General features: G+C 55.2%; 5 protein-coding genes across 5 annotated transcripts; 2 read left to right on the forward strand and 3 right to left on the reverse strand.

Moving 5' to 3' along the window:
• Positions 1-4575: 4575 nt before the first annotated feature.
• C8A04DRAFT_34524 (uncharacterized protein) lies at positions 4576-6411 on the reverse strand (the record flags this gene model as incomplete). The annotated part of the gene is made up of 2 exons (XM_062782854.1): positions 4576-5126; positions 5244-6411. 2 exons carry the CDS (start codon positions 6409-6411, stop codon positions 4576-4578), a joined length of 1719 nt encoding a protein of 572 aa, XP_062640343.1.
• A 2483-nt stretch (positions 6412-8894) lies between these two features.
• Positions 8895-10073, reverse strand: C8A04DRAFT_34525 (HAD-like domain-containing protein; the record flags this gene model as incomplete). The annotated part of the gene is made up of 4 exons (XM_062782855.1): positions 8895-9661; positions 9754-9822; positions 9875-9896; positions 10008-10073. The coding sequence occupies 4 exons, from the start codon at positions 10071-10073 to the stop codon at positions 8895-8897; spliced, it is 924 nt and encodes a 307-aa protein (XP_062640344.1).
• Positions 10074-12300: 2227 nt separating this feature from the next.
• C8A04DRAFT_9336 (glucosamine-6-phosphate isomerases/6-phosphogluconolactonase-domain-containing protein) lies at positions 12301-13083 on the forward strand (the record flags this gene model as incomplete). Its single annotated transcript, XM_062785447.1, has 1 exon — positions 12301-13083. One exon carries the CDS (start codon positions 12301-12303, stop codon positions 13081-13083), a length of 783 nt encoding a protein of 260 aa, XP_062640345.1.
• A 1149-nt stretch (positions 13084-14232) lies between these two features.
• Positions 14233-15690, reverse strand: C8A04DRAFT_34533 (glycoside hydrolase; the record flags this gene model as incomplete). Its single annotated transcript, XM_062782857.1, has 3 exons — positions 14233-14699; positions 14793-15453; positions 15493-15690. The coding sequence occupies 3 exons, from the start codon at positions 15688-15690 to the stop codon at positions 14233-14235; spliced, it is 1326 nt and encodes a 441-aa protein (XP_062640346.1).
• A 3724-nt stretch (positions 15691-19414) lies between these two features.
• Positions 19415-22441, forward strand: C8A04DRAFT_25170 (uncharacterized protein; the record flags this gene model as incomplete). Its single annotated transcript, XM_062779460.1, has 1 exon — positions 19415-22441. One exon carries the CDS (start codon positions 19415-19417, stop codon positions 22439-22441), a length of 3027 nt encoding a protein of 1008 aa, XP_062640347.1.
• Between the last annotated feature and the right edge of the window lie 1585 nt (positions 22442-24026).

Below are 24026 nucleotides of genomic sequence, written 5' to 3' on the forward strand. Positions count from 1 at the left end.
ACATCACGAACCCCCGGATGACGAACAACGACGAACCGCAACACAAACACACACACAACACCACATAACACACATGACACACACAATGCATGAGCATGGGCATGGGCGCGGCGTTTTCAACAAAATGGATGGGAGCATTTTCTTCTTGTCTGGATTAACATCATCATCAACAACAATCAACAATCATTGGCGGGAGTGCGGGACTATTTGGGTTATGGAATTGTGATATTCTGGTACTATGGTGGGACTGGCTAGGTTTAAGGGAGTCCTTGGTTGGAGTCCCTTGGTTTTACGGTTTCGCGGCCCGGTCTGGTTTGGCTGGCAAAACTCTGGATGGATGGCTTAGGAATGGTTGAGGCGGCGTCCTCTCATCGACACGAGCATACCCGCCGGCTCCGACCACGCAACCGGTCTACTTATCCGATACAAAGACGCAACGGTGTCGTCCTCGGCCGCACAGTTGCTTGACACCCCACGCCGGCGTGCTAATCAACTCAACTCCTTCGCTATTCGGTTCTCAATTCTTTGGGAACGCCGTTCACAACAGCTTCCCCACAATTACCGCTCGACTGGTCGAGCCGAGCAACATCATACACGGACTGCACGGTCGACGTCTCTCCCCTCTTCTCAAGCTCGATACCTATTTACCGCGAGCCGTTGTTTCAATAATGGATACGTAGCGGCAGCTCAACTTTGTTTCTTTACTATTTTATATACCACTCTTGTAATAACTGAAAGGCATGGAGGCTGACTCGGTCGGCTAAATGGGAGGAGAGAAATTAAACAAGCAAACAAACAAATAAAAGAGAAAACCCCTCTTCTCAACGAACAAAACAAACCGGACCCTGAGACCTTGCATTCGGTGACTTGTGCTAGTGAGCTGGGACTTGGGGACTCGAAACGAGGAAGCCGCTGGCAAACAGGAGAGATTCTTCTTGATTAGCGTGTGCATTGGTATTTCTTTCGGTGTACTTCTCTGTTTTGTTCTCCCCCTAATTTTTATGTCCTTGAACTTGAAGTCGGCTAACGGTGTATGACAGGTGGTTTCTCATCATTATTATTCTCTCCCTACATACCAAAGTTCCAGCCCACAGCCAACTGCCATTTCAGTCACTCTAGGTTTCAAGGAAGGTGGCCTTGCACGGCCCTTTATACCCCCCCCCACCCCCCCCTTCTCACCCCTCCTTCCCAACAGCCCCCCTCTACCCCCCCATCCGGCAAATACCTGCCCGGACCGCGGATGGTGCATTTGGGGCGCGGGCAGCACCGAGCAGTGCCCGCTTTCTCTCTCCCCTTCGTGAGTTCGACTCATGGTGGGAGCACCAGAGAAAAATTCTATGGGGTTTTCGTAGCTGTTCATGACCTTACTGTGGGAAGTGGGGGGTGAGCGTTTCGTGTTTTTCTTTTTTTTTTTCTCTTTTTCATCTCTTTTTTTTTTCTCTTTATTCACAAGACATATTTTGTCTCTTGTGTGTTTCTTCATTACATCGACGTACCTCAGTTTCGTAATCAATAATTAGTGGTATCTCACCTCAATAAGGCTAGTGTGGGTGACGTTTGTCTGTTCCTAGCCCTTAACTTGACCTTATCATCACCATCACCGTCATCAGCATCATCATAGCTACTATCGTGGCGAGAGAGATACATACGGAGGATGACCCGAGGCCATCGAGCTACATGATGGAAACGTATTGTACTTGTACTATATCACTTAATGTTATCCGGGGGCGTTTGTATTGTATTGTATTGTGTTGGACGACCCCCTCAGGTATCTAAGAGTCCTCTATCACCAGACCAGCACAACCCAACCTATCAACTTCCCATCTTGCCCCTTTCCCCTCATCTTGGGCTTCCACACTTACGTTCACACTTCGGTTTCGGCTTTCCCGGCAAATCGCTGGGCGTGGATGGATGAACGGGTCGGGCTCGCTGGGTACGGTTCCCGCCATAATGCGGGGGGAGAAAAGGGAGGACTGGCTGGGTACGGTTCCCTTGACGTAAACAGGAATGGAGGGTTGGATTGGGTTGCGGGGGAACCGTTCCCGTTGTGCGTTGGGCATGAAAAGGGATGTTATGTTGTGCTACGGGACTAGCGGGGTAGTCAACGAGCCCGGCTTATATGCATTAGTATGCCAGCGTGGCTAGTTGCTTGGCCATGGGTTGAGGGGGTTAAATGGAATTGGTATTGATATTGCGCGAGGAGGGGAAGCGGGAGATTGGAAGTGGGTGGGTTGAATTCTCTTGGGCTGGACGTTTTGATGGTTAAGTCCGGGGGTGGTAAGTCTTTGGTCGGGGGTTAAGTTCCGCTGGGCGTTTATGGACCTCAGGACCGATCTCGAGCACCGATCTTAGGGCGTTGTACATGTACATGTACAAAGCGTAAGTGGGAAGGCAGGGGACCTGGGGGGTTGGTTGGGTTGGGCGTGTTGAGGCCTGGAGATTACTGTTCTCCATTGGTTGTAATTTTGTCCCTTCGGGTAGTGAAGACTGCCATGCCGGTAAACAAATCCTTTCTCATTAATTACGAATAATATACAGCGAAATGATAACTATCAGCAATCTAGAGCTCCCAACTTTGGAACTGGAACATGTCTCCTTCGTACGCAAGATAGTGCTCACAGCGCACTCCCTCAACGGCCTAGTCTCTCATCTTATCTATCTTTCTTTTCACCGTAAAATAATAATCATCAAAATAGATTTGATTTCTTTATTATACCCCCTCGGTATTCAGACCAAGTAGGGAGCTAAAGTAGATGGGAAGGTGGGATGGACAGGTATGTCGTATGAGAATGGAATTAAGCAATGTTCAGTTTTGAGGGGTGTCACCAGGACGAACAGACTACCTAAGTCTATCACGAGAGATAGGTCCCTTGTTATGTGACAAGTGGTGTTTAAAAGGAGGTTCAAATTGCTCCGGGTTTACTTCGAGGATAAAGAAGATTGCTTGAGGCAGCAGGGAGGTAGTAAGTATGTCCTGCTGTCACATGCCATGTCAATAAGAGAGGATTGAGCTCGTCAGGGGTCAGGTCAGCGCCCCTAGTGAAGAAAATATACATTGTCCATAGCAGCGTACTTCCTCGAGACCTAGATAAGGACTCCACGAGTTCAGAGAAGACCGGATTGGGGAAGATAACACTACCTGCCGACTGGACTTACCTTCTGTAATCTCCAAATTCATTACCCCCTATCGGCATCTATCCTGTTGCGCGGCCCTCGTTCACCCACAAAACTGCCCTTTCAACCCATTCAATACAATATTTTGTGGCCCGTGTTGGCTGATATAATCCAGCCTGTTTCTAGGAAAGTAGCCCAATTTGACCTAATTATCCACTTGCTCAGAACACCCAGCCGCTCCATATCTTCAACTTGCCGACTAGTCAAGATATCCGTTTCACTTTCACCCCTTTATGACCGACCTCTCACTCCCAAGCACCTCCTGCACTAACAGAGCGAAGAAAGGAACCTAAAGTGGGCCAACTCAACGTGATACACGAAACAGCAATCATCAAATCAAGCTAGCTAGTTTCCACTACCACAGCCAACGCGCCGCAAAAGAAGCTGGCGATAACCCGAATCGAAATCGGAAACCCACCCGCTGCCGCATCAGGTCCTACTAATTAGTCCATTATCCCTGACCCTACGTTAACATTATGTTCATAGTTCAGTTTATAAACTGGGGAACCCAATTCTCCACCACCCAACCAACGCGCAAAGACACCCACCACAGCCAATCTCGTCATGCCGTTCGTTTCCTTGCTGGGTAAGTAAGGCGAGATAAGCCCCCCAGCAACTAATCCATATCGATGGACTGATGTGCGTTAGGGAGCACTAGCGAGACCGGTAGTGTAGTAGAATGAAGAGGTAATTGAAGAGAGGTAGCCCATGAAAACAAGTAGGGAGTTAGGCGAGTAGTCGAGTAGGTAGCGTCGAGGTAGCTAGTTGCCTAGTGAGTGATAAGGAAAGTTAACTAGTATTTTGTGCCTAGTTTCTGCTTCCCAGATTTGTCGACGTCTTCTCGGGTTTCTGAGACATTTGCACAATTTAGTTCTAAACGACCAGCGCAATTTCAATCACAACAGCCACATCCGACAACCCCGATAGAGATACTCAATCAAACCACCCTGAATTTAGTAACGTATCCTCTACTCCTTTACTCCACGCATCCACGCTCCAACCGAGGGACAAGCTCAGCACATATTACAGCCTGTGCTCCAACTCCGTCTCCATGCACGCACGCCGCTTTAAATATCCAGTCTTCCCTGCCTCGCTCAAACGTATATCCATCCAGGCATATATATCCCTCGCTTGTGTCTTCTCGCAGCTCGAACGGTGTAAACGTCGACTCGCCGCGGAGCGTCCAAGCGAGTTATAAATCGAATCCAAAGCCGTCTCTCGAGCACATCGTGTCGCTATTATCCGGATCTCCTTATCCAGGGGGAATTAAAACGTTCGGCTTCGTTGTCTCGCATCCGGGTTCGATCAAGTAAGCTCCGTCCGCTTTTATTCGGTCGTATTTTTTTTAAGCCGTCCCTTCGGTTCGGTGTTCAAACTTTTTATCCCTCCTTTTATTCATTGTCACCATCCGTTGCTTTCTTTTGCCGACCGGTTTGTCTGTGACCCAGCCTCGTCGCGACATCGTTGACACATACACCATCCGCCCAAGCTCCCCTGAGCCCATTCTCTCCGTTGTTGGACCGGGAGATTCACATCACAGTAGTGATTCAGAATCTCCTCGCCCGCTCGAATGCCGCCGGCCTGGCTACCGACAACCCTCGTCTTTCGTGCCCACAAAACCATGCGTCCTCCCCACTCCCAGGTAACATTGGGGTTGCAATCGTGGTTCGCGAGGCACCAAAGGGGATGGACAGCGGCGACGTCTGGGCGGCCGTCGTGGAGGCTCTTTCGTGCTGAGGCGGTGCCGCGGAATTTGGCGTAGGCGGTGTTGAAGACCCAGAGGTCGTGCTTATCGAGTGTCGCATAGACGTCAATGTCCATTTTTTCGAGGATGTGTAATGGATATTCGACATTGTACTTGAACGAAAACGGGAGCGTCCATTCGGGCGGTGGTTCATCCGTGATCGTGCCGTCGATATCGTTGAGCGACGCACTCACAAAATCGCCCCAAACTTTGAAAATGACGTCAGTTCTGATCGGCTGCAACAGGGCCAACTCAACCCCATTCCAAGTTTTTTTGGGGGGGGGAAGGGGGGAAGGAGGGGGTTGCGTTTTGACTCGTGACATACTGTACTTGATTTCCTTGATTTCCAAGGGGTGAAGTTCTTGATGCGTCGACATAGCTAAAAGCCGTGCCAACAACAGTAGGTAGAGCGATTCATCTACAACGCTCGGCTCGGGGTCCTTGGCCACCGAATCGACATCTCTGTCACAGACGGCAGGATGGTACTGCTCTTGCGCCATTTTGAAGCAGAACTCATCACAGAAGGTCGTCTCGTAGCATTCGGGACAGCTCACTGCCTTTGAGTTGTTTTGGAGAGGGGGCAGCTCCGTCCCGCAGGCGTCGCATGTCGATTGCTCTTGTCGGTTGTTGGCCGTCAGCAGTGAGTATTCCTCCAATACCGCGTCGCCGGGGCTGATGTCTTGTTTGGCGAAAAGACCGAGTTGGGTACAAGTGGTGATAACATCGCCGTTCCCTTCGGCGTTACTTTCACCATCAAGCAAGACTGGGAGAGTTGAAACCTTGACCTCGCATTTTGGGGCCAGTTTGCTGAGTTGGCTATTGAGGAAGGAAAGGGATTCCTCGGAAAAGCGGTCGGGCTCGTGAGTGTTCCAAGGGTACACTTCTCGGCGCACGACGCCACGGTCTGGTAGGTGGGTGACCTCGATGGGATCGTCGGGTCCCTTTCGCAACCTGCGTCGAGCCACCTGCTCAATGTAGCCCTGAATTTCGCCCAGTTCCCTGTTGTGGGGGACCAGATCGAGGCCCCTCTTGCAAAAATCAAGGGCACTCTTCAGGCAGCCACAGAGCAAAAGACTGAGCGATATAACCTGGAAGCAACGGACCGAGGCTAGGTTCGCCAGTATGTTGTACTCGCCTGCATCCTCTGCGCCAGCGCCGTCGACCAGCTGGTCGAGGTCATCCAGAAGCTGGCCATGGTTGAGCACCTCGGGACAGGGCGTCAGCCTGTAGCCCCGGATGGCCGCCTTTGCCTGGGCGTGGTACTCGAAGCTTTCATCGCGGACCTCATCTGCTAGAAGCAGGGCGCGATAGGCGTCCCCAACAGCGAGATCGGGATAGGCGAGGTTCGAGTAGACAACCGCTCGCTCTAAGAAGAGGATGAGGTCGTAAGGTGAGTCAGCCAGAGCGTCGGTGAGCTCCTGGCGGCGCTCCAGAAGCGGCCCCCGTGGGGGGTCCTTGTCATCAGTAAGAACAGAAGGCGACGAGCTGTCCATGGTGGGGGGGAGGGGGTTATAATCCGGTAAATCGGCCAAATGAAGTGCGTGTAAATCCGTGGTGAACCGGCTAGGGTTGGGAGAATTTCGGGCCAAGGTCAGTGAGACCTTGCAGGTCCCAAAATGGGGACCACGGCAAGGGGGGAAGCAGTAGAATTTTCGAGACTCGTCGTAAGATAGCCCTAGAAGACGCTCGATACTGACAGAGCCCGTGCGTGGCCCCTTTGATGTGTGTTTCTAGCCAACGTGTTCGTGGCAAGCTGCACCAGGGTTTGCCGGAAGCTGATGAGTTTCTGCTTGAGGCTTGTGGGAGAAAGAGAGGGAGAAGGGGGGGGCGGGCCGGGGGGGTCTTCTGCAAGTCGGAGACGTAGTCGGTTCGTCAACGAAGTTCTTTCCCTGTTCTGGCAAGCAGGTATGCGAGGGTGAGGAACCGAGTGGGACTGTGGCCAGGCGGGCACTGGCGGGGTGAGAGAAGGAAGGGGGGAGGGTTGAAAGCTGCAGTCGCTCACAGGACGATGACAACGGAAGCTGCGATATGGGTAATGGAGGCAGGCTCGGTCCACTCGTCGTTGCTGCTCCAAGAAGCCCCACCCGTGCAGCAGTTCGTTGGATGTTTTGGGCAACGAGGCAAAAAAATAAGGTGCTAGGTGAAAACTAGGGAGTTGTATGTCGTCGGGAAGGAGCGGAGTGTTTATGGTAGGGCAGGTACTGTGGTAACTGTTTGGAACGCAGGTGCCACCCGCACACACATACAAGATGGCCGAGACCTGTATTAGGTATTTTTCCTTTTCCTTTTTTTTTTTTCGCAGATTGTGGTCCAACGTCCGCCATCATCCCAAGAAAAACCCTGGTTTCATGGATTAATCGAGGTAATTGTATTATTTATTGGATTGACTGATTAACTGGATTACCCTAGCATCTCAAGGAATCAGAAAGCCGGCAGCATTCTGGGGCAATGCACGACAAGACACACATCAAGACCGGTGTACCCGTTCTTTCTGCTGCTGGCCACCCCGGCCCCTCCTGCGTTGGGCTAGGCCCCATAGGGCACCGGACTCCCGCAAAAAGTTGGATTGGAGATGATGTTCCCGGGTGCCGTCATCGTGCTTGACGCACCTCCTGCGCAATTGGTAAATGTCTTCCAGGGCGACGCCGAGCTCCACGCCGGGGCCCGGGAATTCCAGGGTTTTTGGGCCTTGCTTGTGCGGGTGCTTTGCTTTCACTCTCCAACAACCCCTCCACCCTCGACCTTGAGCAGGCAGTGCGTGTGGTCGGGATGCCGACGGTTAGCCCATTCGCCCCCCATCACAACCTCACTAGTCCCGGTCACACCGTTGTGGAGGGCAGCCACCAAACTCCATCAAGTTGTGGAGGTGGTGATGGTGACGTTTTGCCTCCAAAGCCTCACCCACTAACCCCGGTTCGTACACTGGTGTAGATGTCCTGCTTCGAGCAGAACGACGGCGGTTGTGTGGGCTGTGTATTGCCCATATCCTTCCCCATATCCTGTGTCTTCCCATGTCCACGGATGGCAGTGCAGGCCCTGCACTAGTCGCCTTCTCGCTGCTGTCACTTTCTTGTCAGTGGGACAAAGTAGATGGTCTCGATCCCCGAAGACCCTGGCCCCACACTGCGATCCCTTGTGCAAGGGTATCATGCACTAAAACAGGGTTCACACCCACCGAATCAGCGGCAATCCGGGAGCTTGACATTCTCAGGGTCCTGCTCCAAAAGATGGCTTGCAGCAGCCCACGGCGGCCCATTGGCCGCCAGCCTGTTCCGAAGGGGGGTGCTACGTCATACCCCTTTCCAAGGCGGTCTTCACCCTCTGTGCCTCTCCACGTGCCCCCCTGATCGTGAGAACCAGACATGGGTTCACCAGATCGGGCGTGCGGGCGCCAGTTGAACTGAGGCTTAGTGTAGTTTAGTGGCCGGGGACGCTGCGGTCCCACGGGGGTCCATTGCCACAATGGAAAAGTTGTTGTGGGAGGAAGAAAAAGAAAGGTTTGTATGTAAAAAAGGGGGGTTAGGTAGTGCGAAGATCAAATGCTTTCGTCGATCGCCAAGTGCTCTCAAAGCCAGGGTCCAAGTCTCGTCCCGTCCCCTCTTGTGTCTCCGTCTTTTTCGGGTTTAGGGAATAGGGAAGTTCCACGCGTTGACTACCACAGAGTTCTAGATCTATCCATGACTTCTATCTATCCTACTGTATCCAAGCATTTAGACAATTCTAGAAAGTCGTCATTCCAAGTCTCCCAAATCGACATCATTGGACCCCTTTCAGTTTCCTGGCTGCACCCTGTCGGTCCCCCCCCCGCCGAATCTCACACCAGTGTCCGGAAAAGAGGACATCCGGGCGGGGCAGGTATGGACCCCGAGGTTCTACAGATGTCTAGACCGCGCCCTCACAAAACAAGCACATCCTCATCCACGTACGCAAGAGACGGGGCGAGAAATGCCAGAAAAAAAGCATTGGACGCAAATGTTCATGGGGCGGCGGCGGCACGTAGATCGCTCAGCTTGTCGGCGTAGAAGGCCGGCACGGCAACGGCATCCGCCGCCTCCCAGTCCTCCTTTTTGCTCACGCCTGTCAGCACCGCCAGCGTGCCGCCCAGCTGGCCTTCAATGCCAAACTTGATATCCGTGTTCAGCCGATCGCCCACCATGCATGTGCGGGCTCGGTCAAATTGGAACTTGCCCTCAATTGCATCCAGCATGGCCTGGCTGGGTTTCCCCAACGACAGCGGTTCCTGGCCCGACATGTATACGAGAGGCATGCTGATGGAACCGGCCCCTGGGAATAGGTTATGGTTCATGGGGAAGGTTGAATCCCTGTTGGTGACGAGGAAGACGGCACCGCGGCGTAGGTAATGGAAGGCGTGCGACAGCTTGAGGTAGTTGATGTGAGTATCGAACCCAGCTAGCACCACCCCGACGTCCGGGTCCAGCAGCGACCCGTCCGCGATGCCCTGGAAGTCGGCGGGCGTGATTTCTCGCCGGAAGGCTGGGTCGGTGCCGCCGATGAAGGGCACATTCTCAGTCCGCAGCTCCTGCTCGATACCCGACTCGCCAACGACGAAGACCTTGTTTTTGGGCGCTGGGAGCTTCAGGATGCGCGAGATGTATATGGCCGCTGAGTAGGCCGAACCGAAAATTTCCTCGGTATTCGATGGTATGCCAAGGCTGGTGAGCTTCTTGAGGTAGGCCTCCCGCGACTTTGTCGAGTTATTTGTCACGAAGACGATCTTCTTGCCTGGGAAAGGGGCGGGGACGTCAGCGGATGTGTCGGGGGCCTGAAAAGTCCAATAGGAAGTGCCTGGAAGGCGAGATGTGAGGATCGCTCACCTCGAGATCGAAGCAATTCGAGCGTCTCCGGGACGCCCTCGAACACATGATCGCCACTCCATATTACCCCTAACCCAAGTCAATATCGAGGCGAACCGAGGCGAACAAAGATATCCCTAACCGTCGCAGTCCAGCAAAAAAACCTAGCCCAGGGGTTGAGTAAGCGAGGGGCTTGTGAAACTGGGGGTCATGGGGTATGCGGCATACGGCAGATGACTCAAGGAATGGAACGGCGGGAAAAGAAAAGAACTTACGTCGAAACGGTCGATGAAGTCGCTGATAGCGGCGGCATCGCCGGTGAGGTACTTTGGTCCCGTCATGATTGCGGCTTGGGGTTGTCAAGTGGAAGTGGTGGGGGACGATTCGACGTTCGTTTGGAGCGGGTGATCTCCGGCCGCTGCGCCTCACATTGCAGCGGGTGGCCCGCAGCGGGCTGAGCGAAGTACCAGGCCGGCACAATCTGGTTCTCGAATGGCGGCCATTTTCGGTTTTCGGAGAACGTAGCCGAATTTTGCAGCTTCGATCAGACGGTCACTAAGAACCCCCTCTTTGGAGCATCTGAAACACTCCCGGTGATTGGCCACTGGAGGCAAGATTTCGGGGTCCTTCCCAACGATCAGGGTCGTCGACTAAGTTTTTGGCAATGGAGGGACCAACTTCACTCGCGGGGACAGTCCATACACTACACTAGTGTATTCATGGACCCGACATGCGGGCTTTGATAATGATGAGGCGCCATCCAACATCCCTGGCCAGCTGGGCTTTTGCTGAACGACACGCCATTATGACAAAAAGGGCCTTCACGGCCTCTTGTGTCTCGTCGCTTGCAACCAAGAGTCTGGAGAACACGGCTCATGGCCGATCTAATGACGCGGGGGGTTGCTTCTGCAGGGTCCTGGTTCGTGTTAAAAATGGCAGAACTTTAGTGGAAAATGAGCCGTGATCCGCCCCACCATTCTCTCCCTTCTTCCCATCCCGAAGAGCGGGTATCGGATCCAACGGCTCTCTTTCGTTTAAGATCGCCACCGAAACCGAGCTTGGCGCTCGGTAGACCGTGAGAGACGCCGTTAGCGGATTCGAGAATTATTTCTTGCCGTATTCCCAATAGCCAGGGAGGAGTATCAGAGTCTGTTACTCGGGATGTAAACTGCCTCACGGCCTTAACTCCTTGACTCCCTAGCATTAGCGTGAAAAACAATCATATGATTCCGATTTGATATCGTCCCATTTCGTGGAAACCGAAAGAAAAAGTGTGGGTTGAGCCATCATGGGGGAGCCCACCCCACCCGCTCGACCCCTCTTCGACAGGTGGCTCCACGTCAGGGCAACTTGGAGCATTCCATGTTTCTCTTGCATGAGCTTGTCGGGCATCGGCCATTGGCCGTATTTGTAGCGCTAGTTAATTTATTCCCCTTTTCACTTCGTCCTGGGATCCTCCGCATGCGGGTTGAACTCGTGGCGAGGTCGTCCCTTTTCCGGAGAAAATGGCTTACACGACTGCTGACTACATACCTCACTCCCCAACATAATACATAGTAATGTATGTACAGTATGAGTAGACAGTGAGCTGTTGATGTACACACTGTTCACTATTCGCGGCCCGGCGTTTAAACTCAACACCAAATTTTGTCCACATGAAGTTCTGCCGACGACGGTGGACGGGTTGATATATCGTCATAGTGCCGTCACCGGCTACGATCCCCCTGTGTGCCGGGCCGCTGCGATCGTGTCAACGAGTTGGAGGTGTGCTTAAGGAGCGGACGGACGTTTTTGGCTAGACCACTGCCGGAGGCGGAATCCAGCAACCACGACCCGGAAGAAATGTCCCGGAAGGCGCGAGTGGAAGCAACCATAGTGCAGGAACTATGAGCCAAATACGCATTCCTCCCGTCCTCGCTCTGTTATCGCAGTCCGTGGCCTCGCGATCTGGCGCGATTGACTTTATCTTGGCCGGTTGTTCACGGGGGTAAAGGAGACATCGCCTTTGGCCAGACTGGGTTCAATACCAACAGTTACTTTACAACTTTGCTTTACGAGAGGTGAGGATCTTATCGATAGGCGCCCGCAGGTACTGAACAACAGCTGTTCTGTCCTCCGTCAGCACCATGGAAGGTGAACCATTGCCAAGCAACCCCGCGAAGCTCATCCATGCAGCTTGGCGACCCCTCCATTGTGTAACGTTCTGAGGCACATCAAAATCCCGCGGCACGAGGTCGCTGCACAGCTAAAAAGTCGCAACTTTTTCTGCTGAGTTCTGTCGGTAGATTTCGCCCACTCTTATCGGTAGCACTAAGGAGTAAATCTAATCAGTTCCATCGATATCGGTTTGAAGATTCGCCTGCAAGGCGGCAAAACACTGTTCCATGCCCCGCTTTTTTGACCACCACAACCAAGCTCTTTTTGGCTGAGCTTTCACCCCGCCATTCTTCCACGCGTCGATCCGAACAAACAACAATTTTGGTCAGTCTCAGATACTACACCGCACCAAACCGAAGAAAGCCGATTATCACATTCCACAACCCTCTCCAGAAAAAAAGGACAAAAATCATGAGCCAAGCCAACCTCTACTCCTTCCCGGCCGTGGACGCCCTGGCGCCGGCCCTCCGGGCCTACGTCATCCAAGCCCAAAACGCCGGCATCGCACGCCATGGTGTCTTCAAGGTCGCGGTGTCAGGCGGCTCGCTGCCCAAGACCCTCGCGCAAGCCCTCCTGCCAGCTCCTTCCTCGGACGCCGACACCGTCCACTGGGACAAGTGGGAGATCTTCTTCGCCGACGAGCGTGCCGTGCCCCTCGACCACGCCGACTCCAACTACGGCCTGCTCAAGACCGAGCTACTCGACAAACTGCCACCCTCCACCACCCAACCCACCGTCCACCCAATCGACACCAACCTGCTCGACGACACACAGGAACTCGCCGACCAGTACGAGCAAGTCCTCGTACACAGCTTCGCGGGCCGGGACTCAGTGCGCCTACCCATCTTCGACCTCCTGCTCCTGGGGTGCGGACCCGACGGCCACACCTGCTCGCTGTTCCCCGGCCACGAGTTATTGCGTGAAACCGACGCGTGGGTCGCGCCCATCGAGGACTCGCCCAAGCCGCCCCCGCGCCGGGTCACGCTGACGCTGCCTGTGGTGACACACGCTGTGAAGGTGGCGTTTGTGGCTACGGGGGCGGGGAAGAAGGAGGTGATGAAGGAGATTTTTGAGGGGGGGAATGGTTTGCCTTGTGCGTTGGTTAATGAAGGTGCTGGGGACCGCGCTAGTTGGTTTGTGGATGATCCGGCTGTGGAGGGGGTTACGTATGTGAGGAGGCCGTTTAACTTGTAAGGGGCTGATCTGTAAGGCGCGGATGGATGGATGGATGGATGGATGGATTACCATGGGATGGATGCTAGATGGGTGGGGGAGGGTTATTGACTGGAGTTGGGCGGGCGTTCTTGACCACAAGAAGCGAAATGATGATATTGGACGTTGTTTGAGGGATTTTAACATAGTCCTTCCCCCTGTCAATCGTGAACGGCAAAAAAGGAACGGTTTTTGGGACGGGCTCTCTGTCGCTTTCGCCAAAGAAGCTTCGATATCCTATCAGTTCTATTATTCTTTTCTTGCTGGCCTGGTGTTTTAAGGACAGGACTAGCGTCGATGCTAGACAAGTACCCAATATGATGAGCATTAAATTGTGGCTGTGGCCTGTGGTGTTTAACCTACTCGTTTGTTATGCCAATAACCATACCTATGCTCTCGTGACCTTTTAGTTGTCGGGCTGGTGATGAATGTCGGCTGTCGAAGACATAGAACGTATGTACCGATGATTACAAGCATACATCACCTGAAGTCAACATCAGGTTCGAGACAAACGTCGCATTTTTTAAGAAGAGGGTTAGGTTACAAATCCCCCACACCATGACCGGAAATTAAGGGAAGGACGGAATATATCAAAAGGCTCGACGGTATCTCAACACAACGCTTGATCAAGGTGGATAAGAAGAACGTATGTACATGTACCCGGCCTGTCAGGTGTGTTGAACCCTACTTACCATATCCGAAGATCAACTCAGCGAGCGTATTCGGGGGTCCCGCTCATCAGCCACGATAAGAGTCGCTGTTATTAACGTAGTGAAAAGGTATGGACACAAATACGAGAGTACGTTAGAGTGTATTGAGACGAGATACATCTCCTCATATCCCCAATCACAAGTAGCATTTCGCATGTCGTTGAACAACGGAAAATATTGAAGCGAAAAAATAAGGGTGCCACGGGACCTAATCATAAGGCCCCGTCAGACGACACAGTGAAGATTAAATATCCAACCCAACCCATCCCTTCCTCCATCGGGCGTCATTTTCTATGAGAAACCCATCCAAAATAATAACACAAACCACCTTCTTTTAACACCAAGTCACACACACACACACACACCACACCCCCTCATTAGAAATTAGAAACACCCTCCTCTTCAAAAAGAATTCTTCTTCTCAAATCCCACTAATCAACAACCCCAACGCACTCGCCTGCGTCCCCAACGTAGCCGTCCACTGCGCCCTCCCAGGATCCAACCCACCCCAGGCAACCCCATACAAATCCGCACCCCCCGCCAAGCCACTCGTCCCCTTCCCCCGTGCATGCACATACGCACTCCGAATATTCTTCCTCAGGAACTTAGCGTAGGGCCTCCCACCATCATCAGAGTCGATACCAGCACGGGCGATGGCCTCGTCGAGCTCGGCGAGGTTGTACATGAAGACGCCCTTGAAGATTTGCTGGTCGACGTTGCAGCCGCCGGAGGCTTCGCGGGGGCCGGAGCAGTCGCCTTCGGTGAGGATGGAGGCGTGGTCAACCAGGGAGGGGTTGCCGCGTTTGGAGGGGGAGGAGGAGAGCACGGCGTCGGCGATGGCGCGGGCGTCTTGGAGATAGCCTGTGCTGGAGGTGGCGTGGTAGAGTTCTGGGGGATTTGGTTAGCATCAGAAGAGAGAGAGAGACGTGAGACACAGATATCTTGGGTTAGATATAAGTGGAGATAATGGGGACAACATACCGACGAGAGCACCGAGAACAACACCCTGGTTGTACGTCCACACAGGCAAGCCGTTGTTGAAACAGGTACCGTCCTTGCGGGAGGCCAGTCCGTCGTTGATGAGCCCGCCCTCGTTGATCATGCCGGAGCTCTTGAACCACTTCCAGGCCTTCTTCGCCCTCTCGAGATACACGGTGTCGCCCGGGATGCGGTTGTGCAGCGCCGCGGCGAGCTTGATGTACAGCTCGTTGGCGATGGCGTTCTTGTAGGTCCGGGCGGCGATGTCGACATAGATACCACCACCGCAGGGTTTCTCGGACCAGGACTGGTAGATGTAGGCCTCATCGCCAGCCGCGAGGTCCAGGTAATGGCGGTCGCCGGTGATGTCGAACATGCGGACCATGGCGAGGGCCCACCAGCCGGTATCGTCGGTGGACTCGGCGCGGAAGTCGCCGGCGCCGCCGGGGGCCTGGGACCGCTGGGCTTGGAAGATGGCCGTGACCTTGTCCAGGTAGTCGGTGGTGTCGGTCTTGCGCATGTAGTCGATGACGCTGGTGATGGCGACGCCGCTGAGCCACCAGGGATCAGTCGGCGCCCAGACGGCCAGGGTCGAGTTGAAGAAGGCGCTGTTCATTGAGTCGATGGCGGCCTTGGCTGCGGCTCGGGGGTCGACGTCCGGGTCCTGCGGGCCGGTCGAGTACACGCTCTTGCTAGTGGTGACCCGGCGGGAGCGGGCTTCGTGGCCGCGAGCTTGGTGGCCGTGAGGTTGGTGGCCCCGAGCTTCGTGACCGTGAGCTTCGTGACCCCGAGTTTCAGGGGTGATGGACCCGCCATGCTGATGTCGATGCCCAACGGAAGCAGCAACGCCCTGGGCCGCGCAGAGGCACCATAGCCCGGCGTGGGTGAGGGATAGCCTCATGTTGTCGATGAGCCCGGTATCCGTATGGTTGCCCGCAAGCCAGCTACGGAGGAAACCAAACAAAAGGAGGGACGAGCACGGCAGCCCCAGGGGCTCCGGCGGCGGCTATGTATATGTAGCATGTTTCCAGCATGGATGTGGTCCATCTTGGCGGTTGCAACACCGCAAACAGCGTTGGTGTGGGTCAAGTCGTAGCGCCAGCGGTACCTTTTTTCGTACCTGACAATAGGAGCAAAGATCCGCAAAACGCTGCATGGGCGCTGGCCTCAGAGTCGCTCTGACCACAGAAAACCGCAGAAAAACTTTAAACGATACGCCCGTTGATCAACCAGGGGCAGGGGGGGAGGTGGGAGCCGAGGAGCCCCTGGACTGGCTGTGCTCGCTCTTGAGTCGCTCTCCTCCTGGCTCTGGACATCCATTGATGGAATGGAAAATGGGTGCTGGGCCGCCCTGGGCCGTCTGGGCGCGCTCCGTGGCCCGTCCCAACTGGGTGACATGGAGCAGAGAGTCTGTGCTGCTACATAATAGATTGCGAGATTGCTTTGTTCTTTGCCGCGCGAGTGGTTGCGTGCTTTCGTTGGCCTCGGTCTCCCGGAGGACTTTGATGAGGGGGAAATGTCTCAAGAGTCAAGACGTCCGTCGGCTTCGTCCGCGTCTCGGCACTGGTTCTGTGATCTGTGGATGGTGCCCTGAATTCCGTACCGCCTTGGCGCTCTTGGCCAAGCCCGCTCGGTTTGTGTTTCGCCAAAGATGCGGGAACTTAGCGGAGACCTCCTCCGATTCATGGGTTCAGTTGCCACAGACTTTTGACCACGGACCACAAGTAAAGTCATTATCAGCCCCGGACACCGAACACGATGCACGACTCGCAATGTGTGGAACTGTGATCACTGATCAACGCCAGCCGGTCTTGTTTTCCGGATACCAGGAAGCACGATTGGCAAGTCTTGTCCGTGTACACTCACGTATCTCCATATCGACAAATTCCTGGCTGCCTTGTAAGTTGTGTGGGACGGGGAAACACCCGCACCCGGAAGCGAGGGCGGTCGCTTCACCTGCCGACCTGGTTCAAAGGGTCGATGATATGGCATTAAGGGACGGCCAAACCAGGTGCCGGCCGCTGTTGCATCTTGCGTGGGCCAGAGAGGCTGTGAAATAGCCTATTATCTGACGAGCTTGCGAGCGGGATGGCACCTCATGCAGGTACCGGAGAACTGTCGGCCAGATGCCGAAGCCACCTTAGAAGATCCTTAGGCACACGGGACTTCCGATCCCCCCCAAGGGCCCAAAGCCATTCCCTGTTCCCCATTCCCCTGAACAAACGGACCATTGTGGCTGATGCCGGATCTCGGGGGGTTTACGCCGGAAGATCGTCCTCGGCCGGCGCACAACACACCTTCCAGATAAGAATGCCCAGCATTCGCTGGCGATCAGCAAATGCACGGCGGACGGCCCGAGAGATACCCAATGGAAGGTGGTTAAAAAGGGAAAAGATGCCATTTTGGAGGACTCCGAGAAATGCTTTATTTTCAATTCAATGTCGAAATGCTCGGCGACGGTGGCCAGAGTGTTCGATGGTTAGATTTCAATTTGCAACGGGAGGTATATCAGAAGTGTTAAACCCTTCAACACCGGGAAAACGCAAAGGCAAACATGCGCGCCTATGGGGGTCATTACCCGAATCCAACACCGCTTGCGCAGTTACCTGATAAGTAGTGTGCCTGTCCAGCGGCCGGAGAGGGAAGGCACTCATTGCTTCTCCTCCTTCCCCGATAACGTTATTAACGTAGCCGTGCCTTCCTTTTCCTACGGGTGGAAGTCTAGTTTTTCCGCGTACTCGACGGTTAGGTGTCGTTCTTGGCATTCTAGGCATTTCACCCGAGCTTCCCGTCCCCGAGACATGTCACAACTCGGCATTCCACTGAGCTCTCTCTTGTCCACCTGTGAGCGTTCATGTAGTTTCACGAGATAATATCACTCACATGTGAGTGTAGTGTACACTATGGGCGGTAATTTGCCATGTCGGTTTTTTCTTATCCCTCCAAACTCACGGTCGGCTTTCTTTTCGCCCATCCCACACTGCATGAGGCCTCAGAGCCGCGGGGTCCGTCTTATGCCCCGTGCAAGTCCAAGACATGCTCGGCGTCGCGTAAATCTGGTGGGCAAAAATAGCCACAGCGGCTCCGACAGCCGATTTGGGCGCTTGTCTCATCGCAGCGCTAAGGAGGCCTCCTCAATCCTCACCAATCTCCCCGATCTCACCTGCTTCCCTCATCCCCAGACCGGAGCTTATGGAACTTATGAGCCAGCTCCCTCGCTCGACCCATTCACGCCATTGACCCATGGGCCATCGTCAACCCAGGGACCATGAGTCAACCTAGGAAACTCGCTTTCGCTAGTGGGGCGCTCGCTGCTGTCAAGCCCTAGGCCTAACATGGGTCTGCGACAATCATCAACGGGTGACCACAGGCGAGCAGGCAAGGACAGCAGCGAGATCTGAGAAATGCAGTGCTGTGTGCGCACACGCATCTTTCAAGATCGTCCCGAATGTTGCCACGCATTGCGTTTGGCTGCGCCCGAGCTGCTGGTGGCCCTGTTGTGTTTCCCGACTCCCGACACACGCATATTTCTTCAATATGGTCCCGACTGCTTACGAAGGTAGGGCTTTCTCTGTCCCGTCGGGGATTTGATCGGTTTGGGAAACGCTGGGGGGACATCCGCTCGATCCGGGAGCTTTGTCGAGGCCGCGCGCTTGAGCGAACTTGACTGGGGCGAACAGGACGCATGAGAGAGGTTCGAGAAGCTGGTCTCGAAGCTCGAAAAAAGAGATTGAAGGCCAAACGGCCCCACCACGATCCATCCCGACGTTCGCCTCCTTTCTCGAAGGGTTTTGACCAGTCAGCGGCTCAGACGGGGTTCTGCTTTGAGCTGGCTCCCCCTGTCATTAAAAACGCGTGGTCTTGGGACTCTTGGCCCCGTTGCGCGCCCGCTTTCACGAAAAGTCGCCCGTTTCAGCCGGGCCAGGGGCCGGGGGGCAAGGCGATCGTCCTAATTCTGGTGGCCGTTAGGGGTGTGCCTGTTGAGGCTGTTGCATCACCAGGGACGATCCGAAAATCTGGATTGCGGGCGGCCTTGCTGCGATTTTTTGTCTTTCTAACCTCATTGCTGCATTACTGTGTGTACGCAGTAAGTTTTATCTTCTTACTTTTGTTGTAGTGGGAAGCATATTGCTCCATAATTCCTGCACACGCCGCACACGATACCCGTCTCGGTTTACTGCGTTGCCCACACCCTCGAGTCCGTTATCCCGGCCGGATCCAGGAATCATCCGCAAGGGGACTCAGAGCATTATCGTACCTGGCAGGCGGGCCGATTCCACGCTGCGCCCTGCCGTCACGTTGGCGTCGGTGTAGAGGGCAGTGAGCGTGAAGATCAGGGCCGAGCATTAAATGTGCGACGTCAGAAGCGGGCCTTGCGACGCGTGCCGGTGCATAACAAACAGGACCGAGACTCCCAAGCCCTCAAGACCTGGAACGGGTGGGCATTAGCAGAGGGCCGACTATAGCCCGTACCCGTCCCGCAGGAGGGTGTTTGGACAGTACTATCATCCCGACGACCCCCGACTATACGTTGCTGCGCCGCCGTGTGTTTGACTCTCATATCACGCCGGCATATCTACCGTGATCCAGAGTGACGTCCCGAGTGACGCGGCCGGGACGATATGATGGGCGCCACGACCCTGCAGCCCCCGAAAACCGGGCAGTCTCGGTTCTCGAAAGCGCTCCCAGCACCTCCGCCGGCGCTGCCCAGTTTCGAGTTCGAGTCGGGCCTGGGTCTCGCGCCGCTGGTCTCAGAGCAGGCATTGCCTCGCTCGCAACCTCCCCGCAACCAACTCCATGCTCCACTGCCGCCTGTCCCGCCGCCAAAGGGTGCTGAGGTCGATCGAGACTGGAAAATCTCTGCCATGAGGACGCCCGTTATGGCTCCTGCGATGTCTCCTGCGATATCATCCCCAGCAACAGCCAAGCCGCTCAACTCGCCGCTGCCGTCGTTACCGTCGTTACCGTCGTTACCTCCCCAGCCTGCCGCAGCCGTACCTTCACGGAAGCCCATCGCACGTCGGCCCGTTGCAGTTCCAACTCCAGTTCCCACTTCAGCTCCAGTTCCAGCTCCAGCTCCTACTCCAACCTCCGTTCCGGTTCCCATTCCGGCTCCGTCTCGAGCGCCGGCTCGATCTCCGGCTTCGACCCTGGCGCCAGTGGCCTCGTCCAACCCATCCCCAGCGCTGGCATCTCCAAATAATATGCTGGCGACCTCGCCAGCAGGATCCATCTCGAGTCTGCTTTCGGCCTACTCCAACCACACGGCCGACTCGCCAACGTGGCGGGCATCGGTAGACGTGCCGCATGACATAATCAACTCCTATTCGGCGGTGTCACCAAGCTTGAACGGCAGCCAGCGAAACAGCGCTTTGTCCGGAGCCTTGCCGCGCGACCTTCCACCGCTGCCATCCGGTGAAAATGCACAAAGGGACGACGAGACGGGTAGCCATTATCACCACAATATTCCTAATCCGCCTGCAGGGGCGGGGCATCCGGGGCACGCGGGGCTTCACAAAGACCGGCCGCTACCCCCGCCGCCGCCGCAGCTGCCTGTGAAAAATGCACAGCGTGGCTCGCCGAGGCCACGAACACCCCCCGTCGTGCAGAACACGCCCCAGCAGAACACGCAGAACACGCAGCACTTGCCGCAATCACAACAGCAGCCCTCGACACACTTTCACTCACACTCGCAGCAGTCTTCGAGTTCAACTGCAGCAACAATAACAACGGCAGCAGCAACAGCAGCAGCAGGCACAGCATCAACAGCCACAGCAGCAGCAGGCACAGCATCAACAGCCACAGCATCAGCCAAGACCGGATCGCCGTTGGGGAACGGCTCGCCGCAGCAGCAAGGGGAGCTCTGGCGCCGACGATCGCTCAAGGCGGAAAAAAGCTTGGTTGTTCCGGATCTCAAGCTCGTTTCCAGCCACGGTTCCACCGCCGCGTCAGCCCCCAGCGCATTGCAGGGCGATCCAAATCACGTTGGCCCTGAGATTGACTCCTCGACCTTTGCCTCACAACCGCCTCAACCGCCTTACGACCTCTCCGCTTGGGATAACGTTAACAATCCCGATCCGAGACCCAATCCCGATCCCGAGAGGCTTGAGCCAGCTGCCACCACTTTCACCGCCGCGACAACCAACGTTACGCCGAGAGTCCCACCGCGAAGTCCGAACGGCGGGCTGCCCGGGAGAAATATCCGGCCTGTGCCCAGCGAAGAAGAGACCGAGGCAAAGACCGAAACGGACGTCGTCATGGGGCAGGAAACGTCGCGGGTTAGGGAGAAGCTGGGTGGTAAAGGAAGGTGGTCAAGCAAGGAAAATATGGCGGCGGCGGCTACGGCTGCGGCGAAGACAAACGGCCAAGACGAGCAGGCTAGTGACGGCGGCCAGAGCCAGAGTGGTGAGACCCCGACTCCGATCCCGATCCAAAACACGACGACCACCGACGCCGCCGACTCGTCTGTTGCGCCAGCTGTCGCTTCGTTGCCCGAGACAAAACCTATCGCGCGGAAGGCGGTGAGCCCCCCTGGAAACCAATTGCATTCCGCCAAGAGCAGTCCATCCCTGGTGCCCGCGCCGGCGCCAACTCAAGCACAAGCGCCAGCTGCACCGGAACTAGCACAAGCGCCGAATACCGCGGGGTTAGGACCGGGAACTGGAACGGGAATGGGAACGGTGGGTGTGGGTGCGCGGTCGCCCATGGGCTTGCCGGTGTCTCCGCGGCCTGATGGAGGAAGTCAGGGTGGAAATGTGAACGCGAACGTGAGGCAGAACCAGTTTACATCTCCGGCTGGTGTTGGACTGAGCCAGATGCCCGGCCAGGAGCCGCGGTATCGGGACTACCCTCCGACACCATCCAACGGGAAGAACCGGCCCCCTCCGAGAGAATACACGCCCTACTCGCCCCCGGGTAGTCTAGCGCAAGGTCCGTCGCCCATTGCGTCGCCTCGGAGCGCATCGCAGCATCGCGGGTGGTCTCAGTCGCGGGGCCAGAGTCAGACTCGTGGGCAGAGTCAGAGCCGGGGTCAAAGCCAGACTCGAGGCCAGGGCCGGGGTCAGTCTCAGTCGCGGTCTCAGTCGCGCGACCCCGCCATTCGCACAGTCTCAGAGACCGGCTCCATCGAAACCGTCAAGCCAGGGCCGGCGCAACAGCAGCAGTTGCAGCAGCAGCAGCAGGGACAACAGGGACAACAGGGACAACAGGGACAACAACCAACCCACCAACGCTCCGTCCCCAGCCTAGTAACAGCCGCCCTGCGGGACCCCATCGATACCGCTGCTCCCACCAGCCCCTCATCCCCCTCAGAACCCGAATACACCGACAACCCGGGCGCCGCCCTCTTCCCGCGCAACTGGTTCACCCCCGCCTTCCCAACCCCACCAACGGACGAGTCCGGCGCCTACACAAACGCCGACATCCCCGATGCCGTTCCGCCGCAGGAACGTCACTATAACTGCCCGACGCGCCATCGGTATATGACGGCGAACCGGCAAAGGGTGAATCCGCGGGCGTGTCGGGCGTGTGGGAGGAAGGATCGAGAGGCGGATGATTGGATTTGTGGGGGGTGTTATGTGAATTTGTGTGCGGGGTGCGCGGGGGCGTTGAGGAGGGGACGGGGGGATTTGAGGGGGGTTGTGAAGATTTGATCTTCTTTTCTCGAAGATTTCTCTCTATCTATCTTGAGATTTCTCTCGAGGGGGGGGTTCTCTCTGAGAGTTGAGGGGAGTTGGGGAAGGGGTTGTGTATAGGGTTGCTTGGGGACGGGGGGTAGACATGCTCGCTAGACGCCGGCATACACATCTCCCTCCACACAAAACGTCCGCTTCTCTATCTTGTCTTGTTTTATTTTCTTTTCTCCTCTTCCATTCTTCAATTCTCCACGGACATACAGTTCCTTTCGCTTCCTTTTGTTTTTCATTTCTTCCGCAAGACAAGGCAAGACAAGGCTACATAGCCTTTCCGGGACGGAGGGGAAGAAGATCTGTCGGGTTGACCCGACTAGGTGGCGTATTTGTGGCCATTTGCTGGTTTGTTTGTTGTGCGTTTGTTTTGTTTTGTTACGGTTTGAAATGGGTAGATGACGGCTGTTACGAGTCATGCATATATACATGCACATGCACATGCACGGTGCATCTAGAGGAAACATGGAGAAACATGGAGAACAGGGAGAAATATGGAAGACATGGAGGGCGGACACTGCATCAGAAGGGTGGCTGACTGGCTGGGATAGATCGGGGTGCCTGAGTCTGGGGTGGCATGGCTGGTATGGCTGACATGGCTGGAATGGCTGACATGGCTGGCATGGTAAGGCAGGGCGGTGTATATGGGGGCTTTCACCGGTGGTCTAGTCTGTTGCATTGAATGGTATGTATGGCATGGCATAGCTGGCATGGAGGGACTGGCAATCAAGATGTTTTGTAATTTGTACTTTGCTATCTGTTGACGGTTGTTTGGGGGGGTTTCGTGGGTTGCTGGGTCCTGTTATCAGGTACCGGTGCAATTTGCATAAGATACCTTGACTAACTGGCTGTAAATACCAACTTCCTCAAGTTCAACCTGATCTTCCTTGAAACCCGATGCATGGCATTAACGTTTAAGATCCCGGGTGATACACACCCGTCTTTCCCTAACAACGGCTCGCTGTGGAGTCTCGGACGGTTTGGCGGCCCACCGCCAGCTGACCTAAGCCAAATGGCGCATCGCTCCAGGGGAAAGAACAGACGGGACGAGGGCCTGTCAGGGCCTGCTGCAAGGCGGTGGGGACATCGATCGCCCTTTTGGATGCACACTGCAGCACACGTCCAGGCCCGTTTTAGCGTGTTCGCGTGTCAGTCGCTGCTGCGTTGCGCTGCGGGTTGTTCAATTCGATTCGCAGTTCTGCAAAACAACGAGCGGGCAACTTGACCGACATACTTTCGTACTCTTTCGTGGGATTTGTTGGGGCGGGTTCTTGCACTTTTCTCTTTCTCGACTGCTCCATATCGCTCGCTCTTGGATTGCTGGGTCAACGGCGAAATAATATAACCAGGTTGCATCACGCCATAACGGATCACACGTCCGCATCTGAAAAGACAGCTGCTGCATTCCTTGCGCTCGACGGGACGTTGACGTTATCTTATCCGTGCGACGGACCATAACACCGATACCACACCACACCGACAAACCAAAACACACACCATCACACCTCGACAACCCATCCCATCACCACCAGGAGAGAACCACCGAAAAGAA

This window comes from Dichotomopilus funicola (assembly GCF_033296635.1).
Source record: "Dichotomopilus funicola strain CBS 141.50 unplaced genomic scaffold C8A04scaffold_5, whole genome shotgun sequence".
In the NCBI taxonomy this organism is placed as follows: Eukaryota; Fungi; Ascomycota; class Sordariomycetes; order Sordariales; family Chaetomiaceae; genus Dichotomopilus; species Dichotomopilus funicola.